Here is a 22321-nt window from a genome sequence, read left to right as displayed (position 1 = left end):
CAATGATTCTGAAGCTTTTGACGCAAACATGGTATTCTTATATTTGATTTGTTTATGTAACTGCAGAAGTAGTCCATAGAAGAACCGAGAGTGAAATGAAAAATGAAACTATGGTTTAATTCTAGATTTGCTTTTCTTCCTCTTTAAATTTCATCTGTTAGATACGTTAGATAGATCTCAGGTCAAGGGGAGGTGGTATCATGCTACTTCATTACACTGCCCCCTTTAGCTATTCCTGTGACAATAAAGCCTTCTTCTGTGTTTCATGGAAAACTGGTTAAGGTTTTGCACTTTGTGCAAAGATGTATCCAGGGCTTCATGTTAGTAATACCTTGAGTGATCTCCAAAAAGACATGTATTCTGGTTTACTGTTTTTGCCATCTCTTAAATCTAAATATCTCTAGTGACTTTGCATAACTTCTCAGGAGCCATAATAATGGTTATCTAGACTGGCTTGGGAAGTATGATTACAGTCTGCCAATTGTTACTCTCATTTTAAGATTAAATCAGCATGACAAATGGGAATCTGTTACTTCAATTCCAATGTCCAGAAACCCTATAATTAAGTATATTTTAGATATAAATAAAATGATGTTTTGAGCTATAGGTACAAATGTCTATGAGGTGATTTAGACTGGAAATGTATGCAGCTAAAATACCCAACTGAAAGAAAGATTACACTCATTACCTTTATGTCTGTCTTTCAGGGAAGTTGATAAAAAAGGGATTTGGCCTGAATGAGCTATTAAATATCCAGAACTCTGCCAAGGTGGTGAATGTTAAAGAGCCTGAGGCTGGAATGTGGACAGTGAAGGTACTGTTAGTTTACAAAGTCTATTTCTTATTTTATTTTGATGTCGGCATGTTTTATAAAGTGTATACAATAGTTTATGGATATCTTCTCTTGCAATCATAGAGACGGCTTTTACTAAAAAGCAATATACATAGTGCATTTGTAGGAGGTGTCTCGATCACATGAATTTGGAGTGATTTTGTTTTGATGATCATGAAAGGCATTCATGCCACCGCAAAATTCACTTAAACTTCTCAGATGGTTTTCCTATAGTCAAATCTGTAGATTGAGTTATATTATCCACCTCCTGCCTCCAAAAAATCAGAGACGGAGCCAGTAGAGAATAATGGTTAGGGGAATGGGCTCTGGTGTGAGGTGTTTGGGTTTGAATCTCAACACCACTGCTTAAAATCTGTGTTGCCCTGGGACTATAACTTCTTTGTGCCTTGCTTTCCTCCTCTGTAATGTAGGAATGGCAGTAACAGTGCTTTATTTCATAGAATGTGCTGAGAATTAAATTAAGATGATACAAATGAAATACTTAGCGTAGTTCCTATTACAAAGTAAGCTCTCAAGTTCTGTTGGCTATTGTTATTTGGTGGATCTACATTCATTGTTTACTTTAACACAAAATGGTATTTGTATCCTAGAATTACATTAAGTAGTGTATATTCACTCTAAGAAGCGTCGTATTTTGGCAATATGGAGGAAAGAACTTACACCCGAAATTCGGGATGCCATACATCTGAGATCTCGTGCTGCTGCAAATTATGTGACCCACGGTAGTAGATGTTCTGAGTGACTTGCATATATTTCTGAGACTTTTCAGTGTGCTCTGGCCTACTTCCAACTCCAGTATCTGCATTTCTGTGTCTGAGAGATTTTTTTTCCAGAACAGGAGAAGGCTGTTCTGGCAGAGAATTAAACCTCTCAGGAGCAGCTTTCAGCCCCTGCAGGAACAAGCTCCAGTTGCGGCAGTGAGAGCGGGATTAAAAGCACACCCCTTATTGGCTGTTGGCTGTGTTCCTTTTCCTGTATCACTTCTCCTCTTCCTGTAAGCATCCTCTGCACTTCCCCAAAAACCAACTTGCTCTGGAACCCTTCTGGGACAACATAAATGAAGATATCCCTGGCATTGTTTACTCTTTTGCTCTCTCAGCTTCCCTACACAAAAGATGGGATTAATGGGCTCATGATTCAAATCAGAGAGCTGCTGTGAAAGTGCCTGGAGGTGTTATACCATAGAAATTTGCGGTGCCGTTTTTGCATGTCAGTTTCTTTTTTTTAAAGAATACCTTATATTCATTTTTCCAGTTTAAAGAATAAAAGTTTCCATTGTAACTCCATTCAAATTGTAGAATATCAGTCCTTTATTCTCAGAACTCTCAGCCTTGTAGAGAAAATAGAGACTGTAATATGGATTTTTTTTGGAGGTGGATAATATGGGAGAAGGGTATAGGTGAAAAGGCAATGGGAAATAAAGTCTGGTATTTCTTACTGAATGGACCAGAAATGGTTCCATCTGCCTGTTTTGTTCACCCAGTTCCTTGCACATAGTAGTTGCTCAATATTTATTGAGTGCGTTAGGTTGACAATGATGAAGTGTTTTGCTGCTGCTGTATTTTAAATAAATGTGGCCAAATTTGATCTTATACTCATTTTGACCACCTTGCCCAAAATATGACTAGTGTTGGGTCTGACTGTCTGTGACCACAGTGGGAAGGAGTATAACAAGTTCTGAGTCTCCTTTTTCCCGAGACACTTTAAGTGTGACCTAAGCCAGCAGTGTCCTGAGCTAGCAAGTCCGCTTAGGCAATTCGTTCTTGCTTTCTGCGTAGGACATTAAGTTATTGATTGTGAAATACGTACAAGTGATGCCATTCTTCCGTATTGTTAGCAACTTATTGTAAAGTATTTGCACCCCTTTGACAGGTGATTTTGATTGCTACCAGTGGTATCTCCTCTAGTAAAACTCTGGGCCAGAAGAGGGATATTGCACGTCTGTTGTTTTATCTTGTGCCTAACTCATTCAGTCATCCGTTCAATACACGCTTACTGAGTGTCTGTTCTTAGCAGTGTTCCCTGATACTTAATGGGCACTAAGCACATTTTAATTGATGATTAGGACAGAAAAGCACCGAGGATCAGTCTGTGAGTGAAGAGTGAGACGATAAGGTGATGAGGTGGTGGGACCTTTGTTCAGACAAGTCTCTAAGCTCAATCTGTTATAATTAAGAAGACAATAAAAAGACAGCGTCTATTATCATATTATCTTAAATTTGTATCTAGTCCTCACCAAGAAAGCCTCTGGTTCTGATGTTGCACCATTTCTGGAGTACAATTAGTCATAACTAAACAAAGGATAAGTGTTAAAATTCCATTTAAAGATAATAAACCTATTTTGCTCCTACATGAAATACGAAAATAATGTATCAGGTTGATGCAAAGGGAATTGAGCTGAACCTACTGACATAAAGATTGCTGCCGACTTTGGATCTCCCTTTTGAATGGCTAATGAATGATAACGTTTTCCATGTGTGCTTTCTCATGAAGAGAAATGTCTGAGATTAGATAGCATATCCCTGGTGCTATCTCTTGTGCACTTTGCTATCTGGAAAATGTCTGCCCTATCAGTAGAATTAATAATGGCTTCTTGAATGTTTCTCATAATATTTATCCCAAGTATGGAGAGCAGTCTATCTATTATTTGACCTTAGCGTGGTATTCAAGGACCACAGCTGAGCTTCAACCAGTCTTTCTAGTTCTCTTCCATCACTTGCCTTTACACTCCAGTCAAATAGAATTTTGTACTGTCTTGTACCCTCTTTCCTATGACTTCTCTTGCTCCATGCTTTCTCCAGAGCTGTTCCTTCTCCTAGAATGCCTCATAACTATCCCCTAAAGCTCACGTGGCAACACTTTCATCAAGCCTTTTCTGACTTTTTCCATCTAGAATGTTTTTTTCCCTGTGGCTTTCTATAGCAATTTTTCTGCACCTCCCTTTTGCATTATCTTTCCCATTATAGCATATTTATTTCTGCACAGATTTTCTTTTCCTATTTTACTATAGACCAGATTTTGTCACTAGTATATGCCATGATGTCTGGGAAAGAACTATATAAAATCATCATGAATAAAAATTGATACATTGGGACTGGCCCAGTGACATAGTGGTTAAGTTCGCGCACTCTGCTTTGGCAGCCTGGAGTTTGCAGGTTCAGATCCCAGGTGCAGACCTGCACACTGCTCATCAAGCCATGCTAAGGCAGCATCCCACATACAAAATAAAGGAAGATTGGCACAGCTGTTGGCTCAGGGACAATCTTCCTCAAGCAAAAAGAGGAAGATTGGCAACAGATGTTCGCTCAGGGCCAATCTTCCCCCCTCCAAAAAAATTGATACATTTATTCTGATGGTATCCAAGGAAGCAGGTAGAAGAGTTGATTTAGTTAACCTATAGTTGGTGTACTGGCACAGAACACTTTAATTTCCCCGTGATTCAAAATGCTGTGAGAATGGCAGTTTCCTTTCTTCTGTAGTTTCCTTCTGAAACCTTGGCACTTATTTTTCTGTAACTTATTAAAACACTTTTACTAAACAGAGACAATGAGTTAATTCATGTGTATAGTTCATATAAATGACTCAGATGTTTTAGGTTGCCTCTGATGCAGGTAAAAGCATGTTAAAAAGAGGGAGCTGAAAAGAATGTGAAGTTTTCTTAAAAACAAAAGAGAAGGTTGTTTTATGTTCCTAAATTCCCATTTGTGGGGAAGCTACAAATCCTGGATCTTATTTCTGAGAAGCAATATAAATTTTCCATGCATAGAGTATTTGAACATAACCACAGAAACTTGCTGGCCAAATTTTGTCCTCTTCTCCTTAAGGGGGAACTCCCAGCAAAGACATTAAAATAATTGTCAGCACCCACTGGGTTTAGGTGGTACAAACTGTTTCTATTAGTCTAGGATTATCAGTGTGATCCTGTAATTTAACACATCCCCTGGGGGATGTTTCCATTAAGTAGATTTGGATAAACTGTCCTTATATAATCTCCTAAGTAGGGAAGGGAGTATACCCAACCATGTGATTATATTGAGATTCTGAGACTAGTAGAAATATTTTGGTTTTAGATAGTTATGTTGGTTGCCAGAGCCTACTAATGCATTTTCTAAGGATAAGGATATTTTAGAAATCATACTCAAGTGGCATAAGCTTGTTTAGGAATCATAGTTAAACAAACCTCGAGTCTACAGAGGACCACACAAGATGATTTTTGTGCTGGCCTCCAATTATTCTCACCTGGTGGCTCTTTTGAACAAGTCTGAAGACTACACCAGGTGTGTTATTTAAATGGATTAGGTGCGGCATTAATTCAATGTTTTTTTTTTTTCCATTTGGGTCAATGGAATGCTTTATAGTAGACTTTTTCCTGGAAAATTTCCCAGTTATTTTGGGCTGCCAGAATCAGATTGTCAACCAAATGGATTGTTTCCTTTTTTAAAAGAAGATATCCATATACTTGTGTATATATAAATGTATATGTGTGTGAGTGTGTACATATGTTTAAATAGAATTTACTCTATGCTTTGGGTACATTTCTCTCCTTATAGTGCATTTCTCTAAACATACAATGCCTAATAAAATGATTGTATTTGAATCTAGCTGGCATTCTTATATTTTTGTTTCTTGCACAATGCTTAGCCCACAGTTGGTTCTCAATAAATATTTGATTAATCGAATCAAAATATGAAACCATCATATTCTTTAATTTGTAAAGAATGGTATGTCATTAAAGCAAATACTTTGAAAAGAGCTGGGCATCTATTTTATTTTATTTTATTTATTTGTTTTTTAAATATTGAATTTCATTTTAATCAGCTCTCAAAGGCAGTTACCGTTTTGAGTTTTTTTTGCATTTTCTCATTTTTTTAACCATTTCTTTCTTAAATTAGGATATGTAATACATAAATAGAAAAGGGTAACGAAACAAAACACAAACAGTTAAACAAGTTCTCACAAAGTGAATGCTGTATAACTATTTCCCAGGTCACAATATTTAACATTGTCAGAATCTCAGAAATTGTTCCCAAATGTCCCTTCCCCATAACATCTCACTCTCTATAAAATGCCACTACTCTGAATCCTGTGGCAATCAGTCCCTTGCTTGATTAAGTTTAGCATCCATCTATGCATTACAAATAGTGTAGTTTAGTTTTGTCCAATTTTAATCTTTATAGCAATGGAATCATACACTATATATTTTGTGTGTCTGGCATTTACTTGACATTATATATTTTAGATTCAAATACATAGTTTGTCCATTTCTTTGCTGTATTTATGCCATTTCATGAATATACAATTTAATTCTTTATTTTATTTTTGATGAAGATTTGGGTTGTTTCCAGTTTTTCTCAATATGACCAACATATGTATCCTAGGGTAATCGAGCATGCATTTGTCTGGAGTGTACAATTGGAGTAGAATCATATTTGGTAGAATATGTGAATTTCTAACTTGACCAGACTATTCCAAATTTGTTTCCAAAGTTGATGTACTAGTTTACACTCCTGCCAGCATTATATAAAAATTCCATTGCTCCATGCTTTTCTTTAATTGAAATATAGTTGATATACAGTATTATGTTAGTTTCAGGTGTCCAACACAGTGATTTGACATTTATATACATTACGAAATGATCACCATGATAAGTCTAGGAACTGTCTGTCACCATACAAAGTTATTACAATATTATTGACTATATTTCCTACACTGTACATTACATCTGCATGAGTTATTTACTTTATGACTGGAAGTTTGTACCTCTTAATCCCCTTCACCTATTTCGCCCAAACTCCCACCCCCCTCACATCTGGCAATCATAAGTTTGTTTCCTGTATCTATGAGTCTGTTTCTATTTTGTTTTGTTTGTCCATTTGTTTTGGTTTTTAGATTCCACATATAAGTGAAATCATACAGTGTTCGTCTTTCTCTCTCTGACTTGTTTCACTTAGTATAATACCCTCCAGGTCTATCCATGTTGTTGCACGTGGCAAGATTTCATTCTTTCTTTAGCCTGAGTAATAATCCTTTGTGTATATATATATATACACCACATCTTCTTTATCCATTCATCTATCTGTGGACACTTAGGTTGCTTCTGTATCTTGGCTATTGTAAATAATGCTGCAATGAACATAGGGATACATATATCTTTTTGAATTAGTGTTTTTGTTTTGTTTGGGTAAATACTGAGAAGTGGAATTGCTAGATCATGTAGAAGTTCTATTTTTAATTTTTTGAGGAACTTCCATACTGTTTCTCATAGTGACTATGCCAATTTACATTCCTACCAACAGTGGACAAGGATTCCCTTTTTCCCATGTCCTCGCCGACACTTGTTATTTGTTATCTTTCTGATGATAGCCGTTCTGATAGATGGCATCTCACTGTGGTTTTGATTTGCATTTCCCTGATGATTAGTGATGTTGAGCATCTTTTCATTTGTCTGTTGGCCATCTGTATATCTTCTTTGGAAAAATGTCTATTCAGGTCCTCTGCCTTTTTTTGTGTGTGTGTGAGGAAGATTGGCCCTAAGTTAACATCTGTGCCAATCTTCCTCTATTCTGTATGTGGTATGCTGCCACAGCATGGCTTGGTGAATGGCGTGCAGGTCCACACCTGGGATCCGAACCAGCAAACCCCAGGCTGCTAAAGCAGAAGGTGCGAACTTAACCACTATGCCACTGAGCCAGGCCCTCCTCTGCCCATTTTTTAATCAGATTGTTTTTTTGCTATTGAGTTGTCTGAGTTCTTTATATATTTTAGATATTAACCCCTTGTTGGATATAATATTTGTAAATATCTTCTCCAGTTCAGTAGGTTGCCTTTTCATTTTGTTGTTGATTTCCTTTGCTGTGCGAAAGCTTTTTAGTTTGGTGTAGCCTCATTTGTTTATTTTTGCTTTTGTTCACCTTCCCTGAGGAGATGGATCCAAAAAAATATTGCTAAGCCTGGCGTCAAAGAGTTTACCCTATATGTTTTCTTCTAGGAGTTTTATAGTTTCAGGTCTTACGTTTAAGCCTGTAATCCATTTTGAGTTTACTTTTTGTATATAGTATGAGAAAGTGGCCCAGTTTCATTCTTTTGCATGCAGCTGTCCAGTTTTCCCAGCACCACTGAAGCTGAGCATCGATTTTAATTCAAGATCCATTACTTAATATCTTTTTTGACCTCGAAGAAATTATCTAACTTCTTTAAGTCTGAGAAAAATGGGGAGGAAATAACACCTACTTAATATTGTCATAATTAAATTATGTGTTGGTAAAATGCTTAAACAGTTTCTGACACATGAATGGTAAAGTTAAGTATATTAGTTATTCTTATTCTCCTGAATACATGTAAACTGTATCTATACTTTCTCTTAATGTGGATACACAAAAGTTTTTTTCCACTTGCGGTTTATTTATTATTTTATAAAACAGTGAAACTCTTTAGGAGAAAGAAGTGAAAGCCAGCTCTATCCATCACTTTTTAATTCAGTTTATAACAGGGCAGGCTTGACGTTTAGTACTAGGAGGAATTCTCACTGGCTTAATACGAGCAAGTTAATTCCTCACTCATGTTCCGTGTCCTCTGGGGGTCGACAGGGTGTTCTACTTCACACAGTGACTCAGGAACCCAGGCTGATGGTGGGGGGGGGGGCTCCATCATAATTTACAACATGCAGCCTCTTCAGTTCCTTTAGTGGAGGAAAAGACTAGAGAATGTGCATTAATTTAAAAAAAGAAGGAATTTATTGTGTCATTTCTGGGATGAGACAGACATCTCTCTCAGCGACAGATGCACTTCACTGCCTTTTTAACTCATCTTCCGGAACTATTATCATAGCCTACTGATGTGCTGAAGCTGGCTTATAATAGCTCATGGAGAGTCAATTATGCACTTTCTCTTCCCAAGTCCGTGTTCAGTGACATCATGTAGGGAGCTTGAAATCAACCCTGGAGGCAAATGCCAAAAATTATGGCTTTCATTTTCCAAAGAGCAGTTTACCAACACTCCATTAACCTGACCTCACCTAAATGAAAGTGTGTTTAGAAATGTAGAATGGCAGATGAATAGTTGCAGGGTATTATTGTCTTCTATGCCACAGAATCCAAGTCAACCTGGAGATTGTTTCCTAAAATGCTGCAAATAGACTTAAGTACTATAGAAAGAGTACTGACCTTGGAATAATTGCCATTTAACTTGCTGTCTAAACCTAAGTGAGTTATTTCTTTGAGCCTCAGTTTCTTTGTGATGTTATAAAGTCATCTTTGGATGTAATAGAATTTGATGAGATGATGTGTGAACATGCTTTGCATAATGCTTCTAGGGCAATTCGAATAATTCTTGATGAATCTGACAGTAGCTAGTTCTAGGGGAATCTAAGAAAAAGCACCGATGTTAGGCATTTGGATGGCTTTAATATCATTTATTAAACCTACAAGTGTTAAGTGCCTATTGAGTAATACTTTGTAGATGCTGAATATGATATAGTTATTGCCTTGAGGGACTTCCAATATAGAGGTTTTTAATAGCCCTTCGTTCTTTAAGAAGTAGATCCACCTGCAGTAGAGCTGACCGGGAAGAGAGAGGAGCAACTCGGTTTCCCTGGAGCTCTCCATGGTGCTTGCTCCATGGTACTTCAGACAGTTACTCCTTCATTCCTTGTAGACTCGCTCCAGTTCAGAAACCTAGCGTCTGGTCCACTCTGCTTCTTCTTTTCTCTTACTGCTTTGTGGATCAAGGCTACCTATTTACCATTTAAAATGCCAGTAGTTATCTAGTTTTGCCTCAACTCTGCTTGCACTGCAGCAGCCTGTGTATTCCTGATACAGACCGTTTCACAACCTGACCAGTGTGACTAAGAGTAGTAATGTCTCTCATTATGAACTTTTAAAAATTGTATAAATAAATATACTATTGAAATACAACTCTCAGAATTTCCACCCCATACAAACCCTGTCCAGTGTCTAGTGTCTAGAAAATTTCCTGTTATGCTTGGAGCCATGACGCTTCTCCTAAGTTTCCCTCTTTTCAACTACACAAGCCATGAGGTTTTAGGATGGCTCTGTGCAGGAGTGCTACTTCTAGATATTCTGTGGCAGATAGATGCTTTTTCAAGCCAAATTATAATTTAAAATAATGTACAGTTTAAATCTACATGATATAAAGACCAAATACAAAAACATTAAGTCAGTAATTTTGATCTTGCTAATTTTTTTACATATATGGAAAATGATACTAAGATGGCTGATATAATTGGAAGGGAAGTGGGGGAAGAAATATGTAGCTGGACTATCTCTCTGCTTGACTCAGTTACAGAATTAGTTGAATTTTCTTTTCCCCTCCAAGACCTTCGTATTATTTAGTTCTCCTCCAACCCCACTATGTCCATAATATGTGAGACTCCAAAGCCTTCTCTCAACATTTCTAGAGTTTCCTGGAAGCTTACTTTTTTATGATCTTCTTGCCTTCCAGTTTTTTGTGTGTCAATTCTGACTCTTTGTGCTTTGATACAGGGCAAAGCTCAGCCCCTTCAAAAATCTCACAAGGAGACCCACTAACAACAGTCTTTCTTTGAGTTCAGTAGACTTGCCTGTAGATTTGGAGGCATGTGTTGAAGCACGTTGTGCGATTCTGCTCTCTCCTTGCCCCTTCTCCTTCCTGCCACTTCATCTCTGCCTCTCTCCTCTGTGTAGGCTCAGGAGTTCCATGTTACTCTTCTATTATGTAGAGTAGTTCAGTGTATTTCAACCTTTACCTTGAAACCAGCGAATTGAATCTATTGAGATAACTGTGAGAAATGCATGGGGTAGCTGTCGAGGTCGGTTTCTGGAGCCTCAGTGAGTTCACATCCCAGCTGTGCCACCTGCCGTATCTGTAACTTTGAGCAAGTGATTTAACCTCTCTGATCTGTAAAATGAAGATAAAAATAGGACTGTTTCACAGGGGCTTTTGTGAAGATTAAAGTGATAATTTATGTAAAAGACTTAGTTTATTATAAAGAATGCATTTTGTATGTGTTACTACGTCTCTCTCCTTTTTTCATTTACTGATTAATTTTACCATCATTATACATAAAACTTTTTTGTTCCTACTATGCTAATATTTGAAAAGGAAGCTCAGCTAAGAAACAGACTAAAATAATACCTTACTTTAATAAAACAGACTAAAATAATAAACTGTTGACATTTTCTCATGAAGAAATTTAATGTGACGTTTTGTGTTCTTAAAATATTGTCCAAATAGAACAATTTTTTAAGAGAATGATACATGCATACATGCATGAATATTAGAGGTCATTTTAAACTAAATTAGTTTGAATTTTTTTCTTTTCATTATATTTTTAAACCACACTTTTGGTGTATTTGTGACATCCTTGCCCCCATTATCCTGATTAATCCAGAGTGGATATAGTTGTGCATAAAAACGGACTCACTTGGAAATATCTTTTATTTCCAAACCCTTTTAAATTCTTTGCAGACATTCTTACTGTTTGTAGTATAATCTAGAAACATAAAATATTTTGTGATTTAACCTACCATCCTTCATATTTTTAGCACTGCTCAGGGAAATAGTAAACCTACGCCATTATTTCTACATACTTTGTTAATCAGTGAGGTATTTTAAGGATTGAAATTAATTTATTTTACAGTAATTTTATAGAAGTTGTAAGAAGCTCCCTATTTATCAACTTTGCTTTATTTTTAATGTTTTGTTTGACAATAGAGGATGCCATATTTTCAAACACTTGGGTAATTTCTAATTTTCTCACTTTGATTTAAGCACCACTCTTGAAACAGATTCTTTGTCAGTTGGTTTGTACACAGAACACTTGGCAGATGACTAGCACTCGATGGCAGTCATTTGGCAAATTAGGTGTCATGTTTGCCTCTGGTGGCCTTAGCGGCTGTTTTATCATAGGCATAGCAAGGCAGCTAGCAATAACATATGGTGCCAGTGAATAAATATAAATCAACTCATCATAATTGACCCTTCTAATTGTCCTCACATGAAATCAGTAGGCAATAGTGTCTTATAAAGCTTTACATGAGCTAAAAAGCAGTTGAAATTAGACTAAGCAAGCTTTTTTATAACTCCTGTAGGAAATCCCCAATTTACAATTGGATGACAATCCATGGTGTTCTTTTTTTTTTTCCATCTGTTATGTGGAATCCACAACACATTCTCCTTTAGGAATAATGGAATAAGTGGTGGTACTGAGACCTCTATGCTAACACATACAATCCTTTGTAACCCTATAATTACAGCGTTAATTACAGTAATTAGCAGCGTCATTTTTGCTAAGAATACAACAATGCTTTTTTCATGATGTCGTTTTTTCTTTTCTCTCACTTTCATTTTTCTTTCCTTTGAGTTCTTGTAGCTTCTGCTCAATGAGGATAAACAAGGTAGCAACAGGGACATAGCTCCTCTTTCCAGTCTTTACTGCCAGATGATGAGCCACGGTGATGAGGGGAATGCTGTGTAGATTGCAGAGCTCTGGAGGTGGCATATCTTTAATCACGGTGTGGCTTCATCTGCCTGTTCTCCAGATGAAAATTATATATATATATATGTCTAGTGCATTCTGACACTGCTCTAATACTTAAATATGTGCTTCTCAGTGTTGAGATTGAGCTCCATATTTGGTGCCCTGGTTATCATCTCAATGTTTTTCTCTCACTCCCATTTCCTACTTCTACTTAAATGCTGCTATCATGCAATCATTTTATTTTGAGACAGAATCTCGGTGATCAGTGTAATAAAATAATGGTGAATTCTTGTTCGTAAGCCTTCGGTGGTTTTTAAAATGCAGATTCCTAGACTCTGCTGATCAGAGATTCTGATTCAATAAATCTGGGCTGGAGCTCAGAAGTCTGCATTTTAACAAACAACCTGAGTGATTTTGTGTAGGTGTAGATATAGGTGGTCCTCAGATCATTATTTTGAGAGCTACTGAGGTAGAGGCGAACTCTGACTGACTTTGCCCCTGGGAGCACTGTGGTGAAGATCCTGGAGCCCGACCTTTGGATTAAAACCCCACTTCTGCAGTTAGGAAAGCTTGTGAACTTGGACAAGCTATTTAATGACCTGGTGCCTCTAGCTCCCCATCTGTACAGTGGTGATAATGATGATATATATCTGATAGGATTGTAATGAGGATTAAACAAGCCAATGGCTTGGGAAGTGCCCGGTAAACATTAATGTTATTATTTGATCCTGTGGCCCTAATCCAAATTACTAACTTATGCACATATGGGTCACTTCCGTGCTTAGTTATCATTCAATATTTAGTCCAGCCATCATCCCTTTTAGGAGGTTTTAGCTGAACTACAGGCTAATCTATGTTCCTTTTATGTATTTCTATGTACATTTTATGTATCTGTCACTGCATCATATTAAAGACTTCTATTTCTCCATCTGCCTCCCTCACTGGCTGTGAGCTCTTAGAGGGTGAGGACCATGTTTTACTCACATTTGTGTCTCAACACCGAGTACCTTGACTGGGACATGCCAGCTGAGGATGCCAGTTGGCTGGAATCTAGATAATGGTCAGCTCTCATGCTTGTCTTGCCTGTATCTTCCCAGAGGCAAAGAGAAGGGAAATATTTTCCAGAATCAACCTGGATGATGTTTAGGGGAGAAGATTTAATCGTTGATTCATTTCATCCATATTTGTTGAACATCTACCATGTGAACCACAGTGAACAAAGCAAGTCCATGTCCTCATGGAGCTTTTATAGCTGTACTTCAGATCTATTCACTGGTGACTAAAAACCTGTATCTTTTATCGTTGGGCATGCAATATATTACTGAATTGTGTTTTAGAGCAGTCCCCTGGGATGTGTATTATAAAACTTGCATTTAAGGTATAGAATCATGGTTAAGGTTAGAACACCCAAATCAGAGCCTCAATTATTGGACATCAATCCTAATGAAACACTCTGTAGTTTCCCACACTGGTTAGTATTTAGCGTGACCGGCATCCTGGATCAACTGCTGATGAGGTTTGTTATTAAACATTTTTCAGACTTCTAGCAGTGGAAGGCACTCTGTTCGCATCACTGGCCTCAGTACGATTGATTTCCGAGCTGGTTTTTCCCGAAAGCCCACCCTGGACTTCAAAAGGACAGTCAGTAGACCAGTGCAAGGTTTGTATGTGCATATTACTTAAATTGGAATAGTAGATATCTGAGTGCAGAATATTTCGCAGACTGTCTGTGATTTTATAATTTTGTAATATTCAACAAAATTAGGAAACGTAGCATTTTTACTTTAAATGTGGTTGCACTCTTGACCTAGTCACTTTTTCTCAAAGCGTAGTGCTAAGACCTGTGATACTGAAGTTACTTAGGGAGCTTGCCAAAAATTAAGATTCCTGGGCTCCTCCCCAGATCTCCTGAATTAGAACCACAGAAGGTGGGGCTGAGGAATATGCACTTTGATGATCCACCTCAATTGATTGCTAAACTTACTAAACTTTAAAAACTACTGACCTAGATCCTGAGACTTTTTCTTGCTAACATCTGTAAATTGCCTTGTTGTCAAGGGGAAAATGTGGATTGTGTGTCTGTAAATAGCTAAAAAATTAAAGACACCATGTGTCATTGTATGTTCAAAGGTGAAATTATTGCTGATTTTTAAAGCTTGTTCTTCCTCTTATTTTATTCATGCATATTTTATTTATTCATTATTTATAGTTTTACAGCTAAAAAGACAGCTCAATCCTACCATGACTCTCAATTTTTTTCTATGTGGTTGTTGCTTATTTTTTTTTATTACTGTAGTTACTGGACAGATACAAATAGTGAATTTTTAAATATTCATATAATCAAACATCATATAACACAATATTCACAATTCTAATTTTTCTACATATAAACATTGTTAAAATACTATGGGGTCAGCTCCTGTGACCTAGTGGTTAAGTTCAGCAGGCTCCGTTTTGGTGGCCCTGGTTCAGTTCCTGGGCATGGACCTACACCACTCCTGTGTCAGTGACCATGCTGTGGTGGTAACTCATATAGAAAAAGAGGAAGATTAGCAACAGGCTTTAGCTCAGGGTGAATCTTCCTCAGGAAAAAAAATAAAAATAAAAATAAAAATAATTAGGATTTCCTAAATTTCTCTGATCATGAGCATACTGTCTTTTATGTAGAAAAGATTCTACAATTAGGCAATGATTTGTAAGATCGAGTGTAGTACTCATACTTATGGTACTTGTTATCTGTTATTCTAATGCAAAAAGTTATTTGATATGTAACCTCAATTGCATGTTACTTGTAAATAATAATAACTCTTTCTCCTGTAGGAATACCTACCTATGTGCTGCTGAATACCTCTGGAATTTCCATTCCAGCTAGAGTAGATCGTCTTGAACTTCTGAGTATCTCGGGCAGTTCTCTTAAGACTATTCCTGTTAAATATTACCCAGATCGAAAACCTTATGGCATATGGAATATTTCTGACTTTATACCACCAAGTGAAGCTTTCTTTCTCAAAGTAACAGGCTATGATAAGGATGATTATCTATTCCAGAGGGTATCAAGTGTTTCCTTCTCTAGTATTGTCCCAGGTGAGACATCATTTTATTCAACATGTATTGATAGCTTAAGAGGGTTTTGTGGTCCTGTAAGTAAAGAATGGACTATAAAGTCAAAAATAATATCCTCACATTACCACTGAGTTACCAAATTGATGGGCATTTACTCTTAGGTAACACATTTTTTTCTTAACCATATAAAGCACATCCAAAGTTTCATGTTAAGTCTCATGGATTGCAGTTCTGAAAATTTTGACTACTTCAGTCAATGTAAGAACTGGAACTGGGAAATTCTGGTGCTTTTACTCCCTCTAAAACAGCCTGGCATGTGTGTTTAATGTTTGATTAAGCTGTCAAAATTGGCTAAATGGGCTAAGAACAAAAACTTCTACATTGTGAACAGTAATTCACTGTAAACAACTGGTGATGATTCTGCCTTTATTTATTAAGTTGTTTAGTTAATTAGTAAGCTAGTTACTTAAATATACATCATACATAGAGAGATGAGATCACAGATTAGGGAGTATTTGGGGGTATCAGGTAGCATTTCAATTTGTCTATCACTGAGCTATTTCTTAAGGCTGATGGCTGAACTCTGATCAAAACTTTAGAACTGTAGCTGGAACCACAGACAGACAAATAGATTCAAGGATTGTTTCTAATGTTGTACTTTTGGATGGAGGGACAACACTTTATCATCTATACATAAGGTTGCGATTGGAGAATTCAGGAACCACTCTACAGCTATTTAATAGTTGAGAATGGTGCAAATAGAACCAGCCTCAATATTTCCTCATATGCAGTATTCAAAGTTAGTTGTCTCAGCCCCTAAATTGAATACTACAAAGTTTATTGGCTTCTTAAAAATCAATTTTTTCATTCCTTTTGGGAAAACAATCACCCTATGAATTTAATTCAAAGATATGTGGATTCTTTTCATATATTTACATTTTTGAAATCAAAATGTGTTCTACAATTGACGTATTCTAATTATCTGGTAGCTTTTTTTCTGTCTTGGTGGTACAAAAAATAATGCTGTGTCAACATCAATGGAGTTTTAGATTCAATGAAAATGCTTTAGTAAAGCGTCTATGGAGATATCAGAAATTAATAAGCTTTGAGCAAAGATATTTAAAGTGATTTTTAGTGACAGATTAATTGGAATGCAGAGGATTTACTGGAATAATTTAAGTATGTAGCTTTTGAGGGGATTAACAGGGAGTACCCAATATCATCGTGACCTTCTTGCCCTTGTTCTTTTTTTCCTAGATGCTCCCAAAGTTACAATGCCAAGGAAAACGCCAGGATACTACCTGCAGCCCGGCCGAATTCCCTGCTCCGTTGAGAGTCTTCTGCCCTTTACTTTGAGCTTTGTCAGAAACGGAGTTACGCTTGGAGTAGACCAGTATTTAAAGTGTGTAAATGTTGTTATTAGTAATAATATATAGCATTAAACATCTAAATACAAATAGATACTTATTTCAATGTACTTTTTCATTGGAACTTCTCATTTATTTGTTCCATCGTCATGGAATGTAGTAGTGAACAAAACAGACACAGGTCTGCGTCCTTGTGGAGTTTATATTGTAATGGAGGAAGACAGAAAACTAATGTAATTTGTTACTATAATCAATGCCAGGATACATTCAAAGGTTGATTTAGGTTTTATAGAACGTGACTTTTATATAACTTGAAAGTACCTTGTTAAGACAAAGAATACATAGTTGTGAATGCAAAGTTTCCAAACTTTGGAGGGGTCCTTGCAAATGAGAGGCCCCAAAGCTTAAGCGTTATTGACTTCAGGGTAAACATATCTCTGAGTCTGATTAGAGTATTATGATAAGTGGATCTGATAAGTGCTATGGTAAATGTGGTACAGGTTAACTGGGACCAGTAATACTGGTGGGTGGGGTGCATGTGTTTTTGGCCAAGTTGCAATTTTAAAATGGGTTAAATCTCTCTGTCTTGCTGTGTTCAGCATTTATTAAATTTACTGAAATTGGAAAGTCTCAAGATAGTACGGAGAAATCCAGAATTGTTTTCCATTCCTCAATTCCTTTAAGACAAGGAAAATCAAGATGACATGTTGAGGCAGGCTAAGGGGCATGTGAGCCAAGACCTGGTGAGAGAGATGGTCATACAGATATCCAGGGAAGAGCATTCACACACCAGGAACATCAAGTGCAAATGCACAAAGGCTGGATCGGACTGAGCATGTGGGAAAGAAAGACAGGAAGGAAGCCAGTGAGCTGGAGTGCAGTGAGCCAGAAGAGGGGTGAAATGAGGTCAGGGAGAAGTGGTGTGTGCTGGGGGTGGGGCTACAGGTCGAGCCGAAGCCTGTGTGGCTGGCTACTGCATATAGCAATCAATGGGAGTAGGCAAGAGGGCACCGGCTTTCCTTATGAAGATGGGAGAATTTTTTAGACAAATATAAGTAATCTAATGATAAAAATTAAGTAGACCTTGAAAACTGGAGGATGATTTCTAGAAAATGTGTTTTTAACTTACCGTGAAACAAATTACATATTCAGAAAACTCTAGGAATCATTTTGCTAAACTTCTATGCTGTTAATTCAATATTAACATAAATTTTCATGAGATGTGAAATATTTGACAGCATTAGCTTGTACAGTCTCTTTATGGGAGTCATTTGAAGCAAAAGCAATGGCAGGAATGTTCATTACAAATTTAGAAAATTTGCCATTATTTAAAGATTGAATTGTATTATTTCCTGCTACTTTTTTTTTTTTTTACATAGTATATCTTGATGATTTACTCAGCTGCATGTTTAATAACCAGCAGCATAACCGACCAGGATATCAAATGATGGAGCTACATAACTGACTGATGAAATCAGATAATTCTGTTTTGTGTTTAAATAGTCACATTTTTTCAAAGACACTTGAGATTCTTTATAAACATTAATTCATTAATTCCACACAGTTCCTGGGAGGTAAGCCACAAGAATGCTTTCTCTCATGTTTCCAGCTCTGTGGCCCAGAGATGTGACATGCCTTGCTGACATATGTTAAGCTCTTTGGATGTGAGAGGCTAGGGACAAAATTAGGCTTGGGTGGTGATGGACTGAGACCGTCATCCTGATTCACTCCCACGTCTCTGCCCTAGATTTCCTAATAACTTGAGGCGTGTGACTTAATCTTTGTTATGTGAGTCGCTATGATCACTAGGGATTAAGAGAGATTAGTTTGCATAAGCAGCAGGACACATTTCTATTTGACGTGTTCTTTCCCTATTCCAAAGGCCATCCCTTCAAAGCTTTATCATGGTCGTATGGTCTTAATGTCAACTGAGAAGGCTATGTGAAAAGGAGAATTTTCATAAACAAGAGAGGAACAAGAATAACTTTAAAGAATATTCTACAGCAATCTTTATGGTGGTTATGTGCGTTTGAGCAAATTACTTGTCCTTCTTCCTGGATCTCAACTTTCTTGTTTTTAAAATAAGGGACTGGGGACTTGAAGAATTGTCACTTTCTGTTCTGAAATTTCCATGTGTCTCAGTTTTTGATGAATCCCACATATGCTTGGCTCTGAGGTAGGCAATGCAGAAGACATGAAAGACTGTATGTATTTCAAACTCCTACCTTCCTGGAACCTACCAGTACCTCCTAGACAATGACATCCGTACACTTGGGCTTAGTACACTGCTGTTAAGCATTCAAGATACAGCTTAGGTGATCAGTACAGCATGGAATCAACTCATATCCCGTTTTCTTGTGAATGTGACAATAAGGACCACTGGTGCTTGGTGCATACACAATGGAAAGGAAATAACGTTTACTGAAGTGAACATTCTCAGTTACTAAAGTATATGGAACAATGACTTTGCTTATTTTCTTACTTTTCTGATGATAGGCACCTGTGCCTTGACTTTCTCTTACAAACTCTAGGTTAGTGCTAAATACACAAGATCTCAGTAAGTTCTTCGTCGTTATTTGATTCTGGGTATGGTTCGTTTGGGTGGTGACCAATCTGCAGTCATTGCTGTAAGGTATTCTATCTTACACCACTTTCAGACTTCAGTGGAAGGTGTCTTGACTTTGCAGTGGGCTTTTCATTTCTTCTGTATCGTGACTGTTTAAAAGGTTATAGATAGCTACAAATGATTGTAAGAAAAAATTGTGAAAATATTTATGACATTTCAATCATATTTTGAAATAAGATGATGTCTGTTTTGTGGATTGTTGGAATTTTTAAAATAAGGATTAAATATCTATTACCAAGGCATTTCCAGAAAATGAGAAGCTTAACTTTCTGGTTAAAATACAAAAGGTGTATAATTTTAAGCTATAAAGAACTTGGCGGTTTAATTAATTTTCTTCAATGGTGACATCACTGCTTTCAAGTTGGTCTTGCTTTTTTTTGGTAACTAAAAGGGTTTCTATTTTCTTCCCCCAGAGAATCTGCCAGTGTGAACTGGGATATTGAAAAGGTCACCTTGTCCGATGAAGGCTCCTATGAGTGCATTGCTGTCAGCAGTGCGGGGACTGGACGGGCACAGACGTTTTTCGATGTGTCAGGTAATTGTCACGAATTGCTTTGCAGTTGCCTGAGTCTTAATGCAGCTGTGGAAACGGGTTGTTTGCTAATCCTGGCTTCACCGCATATTAGCTGTGTGACCCTCCTTGGGCCAGTGACTTCAGGACTCTGCCTTGGTGCCCCTAACTATAAAACGAGGATAGTATCTGTAAAGCTCTTAGAAGAGAGCCTGGTTCATAGAAACGCTTAATAGACATTAGCTATTATTATTATTATCATCATTATTATTTTTGGAGGAGTTTAATATATATTTTTTTGAAAAGGCCATAAAGGATTTTCCGTTGAGAAGATAAAATTTAAGAAAAGGGAGGTATCTATTCTGATTATAACGATATTAAACTGTCTCTTTCCCTCTCCCATATTCATAATGAGCAGAGTGCTTTTAGAAATGAATTCTGACAGCTGAATTGAAGACAATAATGAAAGCGATCATGTTCAAGAAACACAGGACCTCAGTGGCTACGATATTGGTATTAAGAAGGGCAGAAGACATGCTAATTATTTGACACTTAAGTAGAATGTTTCCTATGAATAAATGGGAGACGAGGCTTAGATTATTTATTTATTTATTTTTTAAGATTTTTTTTTATTTTTTCCTTTTTCTCCCCAAAGCCCCCTGGTACATAGTTGTATATTCTTAGTTGTGGGTCCTTCCAGTTGTGGTATGTGGGACGCTGCCTCAGCGTGGTTTGATGAACAGTGCCATGTCTGCGCCCAGGATTCGAACCAACGAAACACTGGGCCACCTGCAGCATAGCGCGCAAACTTAACCACTTGGCCACGGGGCCAGCCCCGAGGCTTAGATTATTTTATAAGGTAGAATATATTTTAGTGGAAAAGATAGTTTTTTCCTTTAATCTCCAGAATTCTTAGGAAGCAAAAAAAGACTACCATGTGTAATTAATGGTCAGGATTTAAGCCACTTACTCAGCATTTACCTAGAATTTTTTGGAAACTGTGTTTTGACTGAATTATTTTCTACCTGCCGTGTAGACTAGCCTTGCTGTGTGTTTAATAGTAACCCTATTCTGACCTGAATGTAGCTGCTGAGTTTGTTACACTGTCTCTACTTGACTTTAGTACTGATGTGCATTTTCTTGAGACAATTTAAGACAAAAGTAGCTTTATAATTGTAGGGCTGTTTAGAAGTCTAGGATTTAATGTTTGTTATCAACGACTCCAAGCTGAATTTTAAAACAGGGGCGTGCAAGTGTGTTCTTCTTGCAGTAAATTATTTGTATTCTCTTGTTCTTAGAAAAATAAAGTTTGTCTTCTGAAACAATTTAGCAAGTTGACATGCATCATAAACTATTCATTTTTTTGCATCTCCGGTAATTATGAAAGGCATTGGAATTGTGTCAACATTCCTCAGCTTCTGGGAAAACAAACGCTTGAGCACTTGAGTTTTTTCCCAGGAATATTAATTAAGGGAAGGACAACAGGGAAAGAGATCTGAGTGACTTGATTCAAACATCTTGCGTAAATAACTGAGAAGTGTCAGTAAGAACTCACGAACTGACTTAAGAATTTGGCTGTGTGGTGTCGGTAACTTCCGTGTGTCTGTTCCACACATGCCCTTCCAGTATTAATCTGTGCCAGCCAAGCAATGGCATCGCTAGGAAATCCTACTCTGCCCAAGTCGGTTTTTAGGAATTGTGTCCCACTCAGTCAATTATGAAAGAGGGCACAAGCATTGATGGTAGTGGCAATGACTGTAACAGCAGAAGTAGCAAGCAAGTGCCCCTTTGGACTTGAAAGAGTGGATCTGTTTTTCTAGGCTAACTTTTGCTTAACCTACCCGCCCCAAACCTCCACCCACTTCCAAATCTCCCTTAGCCTAGGCTGAGGTCTCGGTTCATCCAGCCTATGGTAACTGCTTACTGGCACGCTGGAATCATAGGATAGTTAGATCTCATATTTGGGGCCAAAGTGTTAGGAAACAAGGCTTTATGGGGTCATGATGTTTTTGTATTACTGTGGATATTATTTTATAAAGTCAGAGAGCACCCAAGGGCAGTTTAAAGAAAAGCTAAAGTTCTACCAATAGGTCATCTCAATTTTTTCCAGCATTTTCTTCTGGATGACGTGTTTAAGGATTTTTGCTTCATTGGAAATATTGGTGATTGATTGTTTTAAATGCAAAATGGGTATAAAAAAACTATTTTATTGCATTTAAACACATGGAAACTAATGAATAAAACTGCAGAAGCAGGAAAAAAATTTTTTTCAAATGGTATTTGGTTGATGTAGTGTTATTATAAAGTTATATTAATTTTCTCTACTGAATTTCTTTGTTAACACAATGCCCCTCCTCCAGCACACACACCGGCATACACACACACACACACAGCCCTAAAGTTCTCTAAATCAAATACTGAATAG

At 37.1% G+C, this 22321-nt stretch overlaps 1 protein-coding gene across 7 annotated transcripts in view; it reads left to right on the top strand.

Moving 5' to 3' along the window:
* Positions 1–22321, top strand: part of HMCN1 (hemicentin 1) — a 436035-nt gene that overhangs the window by 160148 nt on the left and 253566 nt on the right. For 6 of the 7 annotated variants that reach the window (XR_011498041.1, XR_011498040.1, XR_011498042.1 and 3 more), the window contains exons 6-10: positions 708–814; positions 13869–13989; positions 15150–15413; positions 16650–16794; positions 19799–19920. Coding sequence is in view for 4 of the 7 variants with exons in the window: in XM_044757668.2 (XP_044613603.2) it covers positions 708–814; positions 13869–13989; positions 15150–15413; positions 16650–16794; positions 19799–19920 (759 nt within the window). In the remaining 3 variants the exon portion in view is untranslated. The remainder of the gene's footprint in view (positions 1–707; positions 815–13868; positions 13990–15149; positions 15414–16649; positions 16795–19798; positions 19921–22321) is intronic. The other variant, XM_070496978.1, reaches the window with a different exon arrangement.

The sequence above is a fragment of the Equus asinus genome, chromosome 25 (assembly GCF_041296235.1).
Source record: "Equus asinus isolate D_3611 breed Donkey chromosome 25, EquAss-T2T_v2, whole genome shotgun sequence".
NCBI classification, from domain to species: Eukaryota; Metazoa; Chordata; class Mammalia; order Perissodactyla; family Equidae; genus Equus; species Equus asinus.
The sequence above is the reverse complement of the archived record's forward strand: the minus strand, read 5'-3'. Positions and strand labels throughout refer to the sequence as shown.